The 12,289-nt window shown below is 53.0% G+C and overlaps 1 protein-coding gene across 1 annotated transcript; it reads right to left on the bottom strand.

The window, feature by feature from the left end:
- Positions 1-3,775: 3,775 nt before the first annotated feature.
- Positions 3,776-8,641, bottom strand: CCDC116 (coiled-coil domain containing 116; the record flags this gene model as incomplete). The annotated part of the gene is made up of 5 exons (XM_079762953.1): positions 3,776-3,826; positions 4,148-4,705; positions 5,855-6,397; positions 6,512-7,075; positions 8,453-8,641. The coding sequence occupies 5 exons, from the start codon at positions 8,639-8,641 to the stop codon at positions 3,776-3,778; spliced, it is 1,905 nt and encodes a 634-aa protein (XP_079619079.1).
- Between the last annotated feature and the right edge of the window lie 3,648 nt (positions 8,642-12,289).

Genomic DNA, 12,289 nt, shown 5'->3' on the forward strand with positions numbered 1-12,289 from the left:
AATTTACAACAGTCACCAATTGCTCAAGGCCAAGTTTGGGATTCATCTTTCTAAATAAATATATATATATATATATATATATATATATATATATATATATATATATATATTAACAGAGAGGAAGGGAGAGGGATAGAGAGTAAGAAACATCGATGAGTGCCGGTTTCGGTTTGGCTCAGTGGATAGAGTGTCAGCCTGCAGACTGGAGGGTCCCGGGTTTGATTCCGGTCAAGGGCATGTACCTTGGTTGTGGGCACATCCCCAGTGGGGTGTGTGCAGGAGGCAGCTGATCGATGATGTTTCTCTCTCATCGATGTTTCTAGCTAACATCGATGAGAGAGAAACATCGTCCTGCACCCCCCCCCTCCCCACTGGGGATGTGCCTGCAACCAAGGTACATGCACGTGCCTTGACTGGAATCGAACCTGGGACCATTCAGTCCGCAGGCCGATGCTCTATCCACTGAGCCAAACCAGTCAGGGCTAGGATTCATCTTTGATACCTCTCTTTACTGCACTCACATCTAATCCAACACTGACTCCAAAACAGATTGCGAGGCAACTCTCCTGCATCCCTCACCACCACCCTAATCCAAGTCACCCCATCTTCCCTCTAGATATCTACCACCACATCCTAACTGACTTCCCTGCTTCTGATACTCTGGCCCCTTCAAGACTCTCTACACAGGAAAGTGACTTTGCCTTTTCATGCCAGGCACTTGCAGAAAAGGACAGTTATCAGAAAGGGAAGTGTTCATTCTTTTTGTTCTCTTTTCCTGTTTCTCTCTGGAAATTGGGTGACATCTCCTGAGTTAGTACAAGCAACTTTGGGGTCCCTGGAATGAAGGTCATGGTCCCAATAACACAACCCTCAAAATACACGATTTTTCATTCTCTGGTGGATATTTGTGGGTGTCTATGGCTACAATAGACTATTTCTAGACTTGTTAATGAATCAAACCCCTAGTTAGATGAAAAAGCATTTTAGGGGAGATATTTTATTACTCAATTAAATGCTAAATGATCAACCTATTATACGGCCAATTTTATTTTTAAAATTGCTTCTTGTTTCAAAACACTGTATCTCTTTGATGTTGTGTGGGCTCTGGGTTCAATACATGTCTGAATAATCAAGCTTCTTGAGTGTTTTGTAATATCATAAGCAAAACAAACTCTTATTCTTCTACTGAGCAAGTTTATAATAAATATCCTACTCTAGAACTGGATTATAAAAAAAATAGCCCTGGCCAGGTTGCTCAGTTGGTTGAAACGTCCTGTACACCAAAGGTTGCGGGTTACATTCCTGGTTAGGGCACATGCCTAGGTTGTGAGTTCGATCCCTAGCCAGAGTGAGTATGGGAGGCAACCAATCGATGTCTCTTTCTCACATAGATCTTTCTCCCTCTCTCTCCCTCTCTAATAAATTTTAAAAATATTTTTATTGATTTCAGAGAGGAAGGGAGAGGGAGAGAGAGATAGAAACATCAATGATGAGAGAGAATCATTGATCGGCTGCCTCCTGCACATCCCCTCCTGCATGTGCCCCTGACTGGAATCGAACCCGGACCCCTCAGTCCACAGGCCGACGCTCTATCCACTAAGCCAAACCGGCCAGGGCCTAATAAATTTTTTAAAAAACACACACACAGCCTCACCACGGTGGCTCAGTGGCTGAGCATCGACCTATGAACCAGGAGGGCATGGTTCGATTCCAGGTCAGGGCACATGCCTGTGTTGCAGGCTGGATCCCCAGTAGGGGGTGTGCAGGAGGCAGACAATCAGTGATTCTCTCTCATCATTGATGTTTCCATCTCTCCCTCTCCCTTCCTCCCTGAAATCAATAAAAATAAATAACACACACACACACACACACACACACACACACACACACACACACACCAACCCCACCACATATGCTTGGATAAGGATAAAAAATATAAAAAATCCAGCATCATGACAAATGGTTTGGAGCCACTTAAGTCTCAGAGTGGTTTCTTACACAGCAAGACACCTGGAGCAGGAGCTAAGGTCAGGTGTCTCTAGTACCATGTGCCAGTAGTTTCCAAAGGGAAGGGTCTGCTCCCATCCCGGGACAGTCCCTGGGCAGGTACTTCTGAGGCTGGGGAGGGGATATGTTCAATTCTCCCTGGAGGACTTGGCAGTGGGACCTGGGAAGTTGACGGGTATCAACAGTTGCTGTCTCTCAGAATCCTGGGGCTCCCCTTCTTGGCTCCCTCCTGCCATCAGCATTTCTCGCCCTCTCTGGAGAGGGGTGGAAGATGGCTGCTCTTCACCATCCACGCTGGCCTTCAGCGATCAGTGCAAACTGAACCAGAATCTCGGGGTGCATCCCAATTGCAGGCTCCTAGGAAAGAACCTGAGTGGCCTAGCTTGGCTAGAGATGTGCCAACAGGTCCAAGCAACGGTGGCCAAGTGCATGGAAACGGCTATCGTGGCTCCACACGATGGTGGTGGCGGCAGTGGGTAGCCTTATGGGCTGAGCGTGTTCCCTAAAAGATCCTTACCGCCGAAACCGGTTTGGCTCAGTGGATAGAGCATCGGCCTGCGGACTCAAGGGTCCCAGGTTCTATTCTGGTCAAGGGCATGTACCTTGGTTGCGGGCACATCCCCAGTAGGGGGTGTGCAAGAGGCAGCTGATCGATGTTTCTCTCTCATCGATGTTTCTAACTCTCTATCCCTCTCTCTTCCTCTCTGTAAAAAATCAATAAAATATTTTAAAAAAAAGATCCTTACCAAAAGAGCTCTGTGGTAAAGTGGGTCTCTTGACACCCCCCACTCCACCTTAGGGCTCTGATCCCTCTCATTCACAGTGTGGTAGTAAGTCTTCCTCCCTGGGTCGTAGGGTGTGGGTATTGTGCGGAAGGTCCTCCCTGCCTGGCTCCAGGGGTCCTTACCCGTGGGCCACTGAGCATGTCCAGGCTGGGTGTGCAGGCCTGGCCTCTCTTCCCCTGGCTGCTGAGGCCGTGTGAAGCATCTTCACGTGGTCTCTCAGCCATGGGAAAAGGGTGGTGCGGGGAGAGGTGGAGCTGGTCCCTGGGCAAAGATGCCTGAACCGGGGAGCACGCAGCCTGCCCTGAGAAGGCAGAGGGAAGGAGGGCGCTGCACTGGTGGCACAGGAAGGCCACAAGCCCCCGGAGAACCTTGGACATGAGACCTGCCATGCCCACTGACCCTTCTGGAGTGAGCGAGCCTGTCCAGCACCACTGAAATAAGTATAGTCACGTGACCAACCTGGGGCAGCCAATCCACAGCTTGACCAAGCAGCAGCACCATGTGGCCTGGCATAGAACCTCCAGATTCAGAAGGTGGAGGTAGAAATACCAATTAGGAAAACAGGTGGCCATGAGAGCAGCAGGAAAAGGTGGATCACCAGTCGGAATATGAGGGTGTGGCGTGCCAAAGGGAGGGGGGAAATGCCCTGGCAGAGGCGCGGCCTCTGGAAGTGATGGAAGGGGACCCTGAACCCAGAGGCCTGAAGAGCCAGGAAGATGCTGACTGGAGTACAGAAAAGCCATGAACAGCGATTTGTGTTCAACAGAGCACGTGAGGTCACAGGGGTCAGAGCAGTGCCAGCTGTCCTGAAAGCCTGCTGCGGCCAGGCCTGGCCCGCTGGACGTGCTATCCAACGGCTGGAGAGCAAGTGTGTGAAAGGGAGGCTGAAATTTCCAGACAGGAACACGGCTGCATCAACAGAAGCTTTATTTTTCCTGTTGGGTCTCTTGAGAGGCTGAGCAGAGCTTCTGGTGGGCGTAAGCCTATTCTGATCTCTGCTCAGAGCGGGGGCCAGCTGGGTGGACAGCATTTCCCTAGAGCAGGAGGAAGAGTAGGGAATCCAGAACTTGGTTCAGCTTAGGGAGCCTCGGGGAATCTCCAGGGCTGTCTGAGGAATGGCTGATCTCTGCCTACACTGAGGCTCAGGGGTGCTCTGCGTCTCATTCTCATCCTCCCAAATTTTCATAGTCCTTGTTCTCCTCCTCCTCCTCCTCCTCCTCCTCTTCCTCCTCCTCCTCTTCCTCCTCCTCCTCCTCCTCCTCCTCCTCCTCTTCCTTCTCCTCTTTCACCTCCTCCTCCTCCCCCTTTTTCTCCCCCTCCCCCTCCTTATTCTGTCTCTCCCCCATGTCCACTACTTGCTCAGACTGCTTGAAGCCCACGCCAGTGCTCTGGGATGTGGAGAGCTTGGGCTCCAACGGGTTCGTGGGCTCGTGCTTCTCAGCTGTGCTGTTCTCCTGAGGGGTGGGTACCTGGGGGCCCGGCTCCTCGACCACCCGATCCAGGACAGTGGCAGGCATAGACAACATGGAGGGGGAGTCTATGCTGTGCTGGGAGGTGCCTGGGGGGGAGGCCGTGTGCTGGGAGGCCTCGAGGGACACCTGCCGGGCCCACTGGGCCTCCTCCAGCATTCGCAGCAGGATGTTCCAGTTGACCTCCGAGGACAGGCAGATGTTGGAGCCTTTCACTTCCTTGAAGCCCAGCAAGAGGTCCACGAGTGTCTCAGTGACAGGGAAGGAGATGAGGCCCAGCTGCTTGGTGAGGTTCCTCTCAAACTTGTACTTGCAAACAAGCAAGGAGACAGCCTGCTCCGTCATGTCGTTGATAAGCTCCTCGGACCAGGGGTTGGAGATGTAGGACATGGACTTGGAGGAGATGGAGGGCAGTACCGTCTTCTTCCTGTTGTAATGGGGGCTCTGTGCAGCAGCCAGGGAGGGAAAGGGAGACATGTCATGCCACTCTTGCTGTCCTGGGATGCCCCTCACACCCACAGCACCCTACATGTCACCCACATGGACACCAGGCCTGTCACACTAAGGGCATGGCCTCAACACATCTGCTCTGCTTCCCGCTCAACCGCTGAGCGCAGGTCCTGCATGTCGGCCAACCCTCACACTTATCACACTATCATCACACTGCCCACACCAGTCAGGCCCAGGACAAGGCAGGTGACCGTAGTCACATTGTCAGCCAAACTGGAGCCTGGGCAATCCAGGTTCCAGCAGATTCTTGCCCAGGCCAGGGTTCAGAGGAGGGAGGTGTGCCTGGGCCTTGATGGGGGAGAGAGGGTCTGGGTCTGTGCTGGAGATCCACCCGGATGAAGCCACCTGCATCTTCTCCACACCCTTCCTGATCCACTCCCTGTCATCAGGGCAGATACACTGGAGCCCTGGCCCAGGCAGCAGGACCGGAGAGTGTGAGACCTAGGATGCAGAGCGCCACTCCAGGCTCAGGCTGCTGTCCACAAGGGACAGGACCCTTTCCACATGGACGGTCTCCAATTTCACATGCAAAGGTTAAAAAAATACCCAGAATTAAAAATAGCCTTTATTCATCTTTCATAACACCTGGCAGCATTTAGGCCAGGGTTCCTAGTCCCCGTCAGCTTGTCCCGTCCAGGTGGTTTCCACTGTCCAGGGCAAGAAGCCTGAACCAGGGGCACCTGCCAGTGATAGTGGCTTTTAGGAGCGGTGGCTGAAAGTGCCTTTCCCCTGCACGTTTGCCCCTAAACTCTCCAGCTTTGCCCTTGAGGAAGCCACATCAGAATACAGGGACGCGAGTGTTGGGGTGAACTTTCTTACTAAGGAGGTGAGTGGTACGAATGCAGGGAGGTGGTGGTAGGAATGCGGAACCGTGACCTGGGTCAGGTGGGTCTGCTTGGGCACTTCCACCTTGATCCCGGGGGCAGGCAGGGTGATGTGGAGGCTCCGCCAGGGCGGGGCCCTTTGGCTGGAGCTCAGAGGGCCAGAAGAAAATGGGGGTGGTCTCTGTTCTTTGGGGAACTGGTCAGGTGCTTCCTGCCTGGGGTGGGGTACGGGGCCCTTGGGCTCTTCAGTGGGTATCACCTGGAGCCTAAATCTGGTGGCTCCCTGGGCACTAGACATGGCGGAACCACCTTCCTTCGACTTGTCCCGTGTTCTGGGCTTGTTCTTTCTTCCCGTCATCTTGAAGTTGGAGTCTGCGTTGGTGGGGATATCATCATAGGGCTCCTCCTCTGGGATGGGCGAGGCCAGCTTGGAGCCTGGTGTGATTTCTAAATTGGGGTCTGTGGTGGGCTCCCATTCTGATGGGAAGAGAGGGTAGCCGTTCTCCCGGAGGGCGCCACTGAGCTTGTCCACAGCCTGGCTGACCACACTCTGCAGGGCAGGGAAGAGGTGGTGCTTGGCCAGGAGGTCTAGGGTCCGATGGGGCTCACGGAACGAAGAGTAGCCGGGCAGGTTGAAGGCCTCCGACTGGCTCAGCAAGGACTTGATCTCCTTGTTGAACTCTCTCTTGAGGAATTTCAGCTCTCTCTCTCCAAGCCCCAGCTCTGATGCTTCCGGTGTACTGAAGCTTGAGCCCAGCGAGTCCCACAGCAGGGAGTCCACCTGGGAGCAGGACAGGCGTTTCTGAAGAGAGAGGGGGATTCTCAGAGGTGTCCAGGAACAGCCCACCCAGGCTTGACCCTGAGCTCTGGGCTGGGCTCCATCCGACCCACCCCAGGCCACAGCCCCACATCTCACCCCTCTGTTCTCCAGCCGCAGCAGCCGTTTGAGGCTCTTCTCCTGCAGAAGTTTGTCCCTTATGGGTGGCAGTGGGCCCAGGCCGCGGTAGCCCAGGTCGCTGTCCGGGCCATGGGAACCTGGGTAGCCGGCTGTGACGTTGCTATGTGAGTCAGACATGGAGCTGGAGCAGGATGGGTAGTTGTTGGGGTGCCCGATGCAGAGGCTGGGCTGGACGTGGTGCCGGTGCACCGTACTGAGGCTGGGCCGGGCACGCGCACGTCGCCCACCCCTCGGCACCTCCACTGGGTCCTCCACCTCCACCAGCGGCTCCCCAGTCTCTGTCTTCATGGTCGCCATGCGCTCAGTTGCTTCCTCCACCACCCGCTGCAGGCTCTCCAGCACCTGGCCCTCGACAAGGAAGTCCAGGAAACTACCAAAGGGCCGAGGGTCCCTCGTGCTCCCACGGTGGCTGCGAAGCCCTGAGTTGCCTGAGGGGCCATACATCGACGGTGGGTGTGGCACGCGGCCCAGATTGGAGGCCTGCCCCGTTTTCAGGAACGGTGGCTTCTTAGGCGGCTGCACCTGCGCAGAAAGGCATGTCACAGTGATCAGGAATGCCCAGAGCAGGAGGGGTCCCTGGAGTCCTTCTAAGGCACCGGGAGCTGGGAGGGCAGAGGAAGGAACTGTGCTCAGAGCAGGCGTCCTCAAACGACGGCCCGCGGGCCACATGCGGGTGTTTTTGCCGTTTTGTTTTTTTACTTCAAAATAAGATATGTGCAGTGTGCATAGGAATTTGTTCATAGTGTTTTTTTTTAAACTATAGTCCGGCCCTCCAACCGTCTGAGGGACAGTGAACTGGCCCCCTGTTTAAAAGGTTTGAGGACCCCTGGCTTAGAGCCTTGGGTTTAGACCGTAGTTCTGCCACCTTCAGGCTGTATGACTGTGGGCACAAGGGTCCATCTTGAGATCCAGTTTCCTCTTCTGCCAAGTGGGCATCTATGTAGGATTGCTCTGAGCTTCCCTGACATGAACACAAGCCCTGGCCTGGGAATCTGAAACCCATTTCTGCCCTCACACCGAGTGTGAGTGGGTAATCACAAAACCCCTCTGAGTCCCACTTGGGCTCCTCATCTGTCTGTCCTGCTCCACTGCTGGGCTGTACAGACCACCTGTGGTCTTGAGCCCGGCACAACCCCACGGCTACTTCTGCAACTTGAGTCCTAAGCCTTGAATAGACTCCATGATCCCACTCTGGGGCCCAGTCTACCGAGCTCCTCCCAGGCCACTGGAAATCAGGGGGACGTGGGATGAAATTGAGGGTACCCAGCCAGCGTGGCTCAGTGATTAAGCGTGGACCTATGAACCAGGAGGTCACGGTTTGATTCCCCGTCAGGGCACATGCCTGCTTGTGGGCTCCATCCCCATTTGGGGGGGCGTGCAGGAGGCAGCTGATCAATGATTCTCATCATTGATGTTTCTATCTCTCTCTCTCTCTCCCTTCCTCTCTGAAATCAATAAAAATGTGTTTAAAAATACCTATGTGCTGATATATTTTAAAAAAGAAAAAGATCCCTGACCAGTTTGGCTCAGTGGATAGAGCGTCGGCCTGCAGACTGAAAGGTCCCAGGTTCGATTCCGGTCAAGGGCATGTGCCTTGGTTGCGGGCCACATCCCGAGTAGGAGGTGTGCAGGAGGCAGCTGATCAATGTTTCTCTCTCATCGATGTTTCTAACTCTCTATCCCTCTCCCTTCCTCTCTGTAAAAAAGCAATAAAATATATTTTTTAAAAAGAAAAAGAAATTGAGGGTGACTAGGGCCCAGAGCAGTGGTCAAGGAGATCAGGACGTCATTAAGAGGCCCAGAGAGGAAGTCAACAGGAAATGAGAAAGGGGTGTTGTGATCTGGGGCACCGGGGCTGGTGAGGAACATATGGAGTCGGGCCCTACCGGGCACACCTACCCGGGGCCGGTAGGTGATGTGGCCGGCCTCATCGTCCGCCAAGTATCCGGAGTGGTGGCGGCAGTTGGTCATGATGTGGGTACACCGGTCCCCTGCCAGCCTTCCTCTCTCTTCCGTTTTGCCGTTCGGCCGCGGATTCCGCTCCGCGTCGGGCGGGGAGATGGCGTGAGAGTCTCCCCAGGCTTCCATCGGTTCGAGTCTCCGTCCCTCTGTCGGACACTGCGTCAGTGTGGCCCGGGGTCCCCAGGCCCCTCGATCCCCCCACCCCAGGTCCCGCAGGGGCCTGGCCCTCCCTTTGCTCGGAGACCCCCTAGGCGTCGGCGTACACCTCCGTGTCCGGAACCGTTGGGGTTGGGGGTCCCCGAGGACGTCCTCATCCGGACTCTGACCATCTCCAGGCCTCTCCCCGCCCAGGCCCCGGGCGCCCTGGCGTCTGTCCGTGGCCGAACCCACCGACTCACCAAAGTTGGCGCCTCGCATGGCGCCAGCCAGTGCGATCTGCGCCCGCTGCGGGGCGGCGACACTGGGCTCTGGGGTCGCGCGGAGAACCGCCCTCTGGGTTATTTACATGCGGCATCTTGATTGGCTCTCCGCCCGCGCTCTTTCTCCAGCGGCCCCGACACAAAGGCGGTGGGAGGGGCCTGCGGTGGCCCCTCCCCCAACGCCTCCAGTTCTGTCACTCCCACATTCGGAGCCAGGGAGCCGGCGGAGAGAGGCTCGGATCCCCACTCCTCTATCGGCCCCGAGGGAAGCGAGCCTGAGGGACGATGTCAAAGTCTCTAGTGACGCAGGCACATTCTTCGGCTCCTGCCTGGTCCCTGCGTCGCCCTGGGCCTCCGGCTCTTCTTTCCAGTACCCTCCCCTCGCCCATTGTGAACAACCCCAAGGTCTGTCCTGAGCCCTCCTGTCCCTTCTGCAGTCTCCCTGAGCGCAGTGGAAAGAGTCCCTGCTCTAAGTCACAGATCTAGCTTCCAATCCTAGCTCTGTCGTTTCCTGCCTGTAGACTCAACCTCTCTGATCTCTGCTCCTCCTCTATAAAAGGAATTGAATGTCCTTCCACAGGGAATATGGAGATTAAATTTTCATACAACACACCTGGCACCCCAAAAGAGCCCCATATATCTTTTTAAAAACAAACAAACAAACAAACAAAAAAACAGCCGAAACCGGTTTGGCTCAGTGGATAGAGCGTCAGCCTGCGGACTGAAAGGTCCCAGGTTCGATTCCGGTCAAGGGCATGTACCTTGGTTGCGGGCACATCCCCAGTAGGGGGTGTGCAAGAGGCAGCTGATCTATGTTTCTAACTCTCTATTCCTCTCCCTTCCTCTCAGTAAAAAATCAATAAGATATATTTAAAAAAAACATATTCCATTGATTTTTTTTTTTTTTTACAGAGAGGAAGAGACAGGGATAGAGAGTCAGAAACATCAATCAGCTGCCTCCTGCACACCCCCCACTGGGGATGTGCCCGCAACCAAGGTATATGCCCTTGACCGGAATGGAACCCGGGACCCCTCAGTCCGCAGGCCCGACACTTTATCTACTGAGCCAAACCGGCCAGGGCAAGCCCCATATATCTTTACCTCCTCTCCCCCTCTGCCTGATAAACTCCTCCTCATGCAGTCCCCCTCCCAGGTGTCACCTCTCAGAGAAGCCTTCCCAAGAGGCTCACCCTTCCTCCTCCAACAGAGTGATGGCAAACTCCATTCCAGATTCTGCCACACTTTGTTTACCCGACGGCACTCCTTGGAGTTAGGGACTGAGGTGCTCATCCCTAATCTCTAATGTTCCTAGTACCACTAGTAGTATTAGAACAGATGCTCAGTGAACTCCAATTTTCTTCTTCTCATCTTTATTATTATTTTTTACTTTTTAAAAAATATATTTTACTGATTTTTTTACAGAGAGGAAGGGAGAGAGATAGTTAGAAACATCGATGAGAGAGAAACCTCGACCAGCTGCCTCCTGCACACCTCCTACTGGGGATGTGCCCGCAACCAAGGTACATGCCCTTGACCAGAATTGAACCTGGAACCCTTCAGTTCGCAGGCCGACGCTCTATCCACTGAGCCAAACCGGTTAGGGCCTTCTTCTAGTCTTTAGACACTCAGGACCTTTGGCCTTTCCAGGATCAGCTTCCTAGTGGAGAATGCTGGTTGACTGAGGTCTGGTGATTTTTTTTTATAAAGTACAGTATGTTTTTATTGACTTTACAGGGAAGTGGAGTGAGAGAGAAACATCAATTGGCTGCCTCCTGCATGCCCCCTACTGAGGATTGAGCCCACAACTCGGGCATGTGCCCATACCGAAATCAAACTGGGACCTCTCCATGCTCAGGAAAATGCTCAACCAACTGAGCAACACTGGCTAGGGCGAGGTCTGATGATTTAATAATCACATTTGAACACAATAGTCAGTCCTTATGCCAAGAGCTCAGTGAGCTCTTTGAGGCCTCCAATTCTTACACTGCCCTCACAGAAATTGGTATCATTTGTTATTCCCTAGCTCAGCTCTTTCCTCGCTGCCCCTGAACTAGGGGCAGCCGGGGCCTAAAGGACCAGAGCAGATGCAGGTGCAGGCTCAGCTCCACCACTCCTGGCAGTGCCGCTTTGGGAAGAAACTAACCTTCTCTGAGCCTCCGTTTCTTCATCTATAAAACAGATTGGTAAATAGAAATGACATTACCAGTGTCATAGGCTGAACACAAATGCTGCACTTCCATTGGGAAAATCAAGACATCATAATGAAAACCCTGGTTATCAACCATGTGATTATTTGTACAGTCGTGGGTAAGGAAAGCTTCTCTGGACCACAAAGAAAAAGAGGAGGCTATGAATGTAAAAATCAGTCTGGCACAGAGCTCAAGAGACGGAAGTAGGGGCTAACGCTCTCTCACAAGAAACCATTGGTATTACATGTTTTTTTTTCATTTTATTATTTAGAGCTTTTACAAATCACACACACACACACACACACACACACACACACAAGCCACTCCTTAAAAAAAAATCAGTAAAAGACAAACAGGCAGTTTGATAAAGATACATAAAGAGCTAATAAAAACATGAAAAAGTTGCCCTAACCGGTGTCAGCCTGCGGACTGAAGGGTCCCAGGTTCGATTCCGGTCAAGGGCATGTACCTTGGCTGCGGGCACATCCCCAGTGGGAGGTGTGCAGGAGGCAGCTGATCGGTGTTTCTCTCTCATCGATGTTTCTAACTCTCTATCCCTCTCCCTTCCACTCTGTAAAAAAATCAGTAAAATGTATTTTTAAAAAAACATGAAAAAATTCATAGTCACTATAGAAAATGAAACATTACAGCCTGAAGGCTCAGTGGTTGAGCCTCGACCTATGAACCTGGAGGTCACCATTCCATTCCGGGTCCGGGCACATGCCTGGGTGGCGGGCTCAATCCCCAAGTAGGAGGGGAGCAGGAGGCTGCTGATCGATGATTCTCATCATTGATTTTCTATCTCTCTTTCCTCTCTCTGAAATCAATAGAAACATTTTTTTAAATGAAACATTACAAAAATAAGATAACATTGATTTGATCATTATTTCTCAAAACCTGGGGTGGGAGAGAAGAGGAATTAGGTGTGTCTATTTGCTTAGCGAAAATACCGGAAGGACACTCTACCCAGAAAATTGACCGTGGTAATCGCTGGGAAGGGGAAGCGATTTCCTTCTTCGGGCTTTCTCTTCTGCATTTTCCATATTAAATGTTATTTTTGCAGTCACTGAAAGTGTCGCGTGGCAATAAACCTGCTCGGTTAGGAGCCCACTTGGAGGGGGAGGCCGCTGCAGGGCTACGGCGGGACCGCTAGGTGGCAAGAACAA

This window comes from Cnephaeus nilssonii (assembly GCF_951640355.1).
Source record: "Cnephaeus nilssonii genome assembly, chromosome: 22".
NCBI classification, from domain to species: domain Eukaryota; kingdom Metazoa; phylum Chordata; class Mammalia; order Chiroptera; family Vespertilionidae; genus Cnephaeus; species Cnephaeus nilssonii.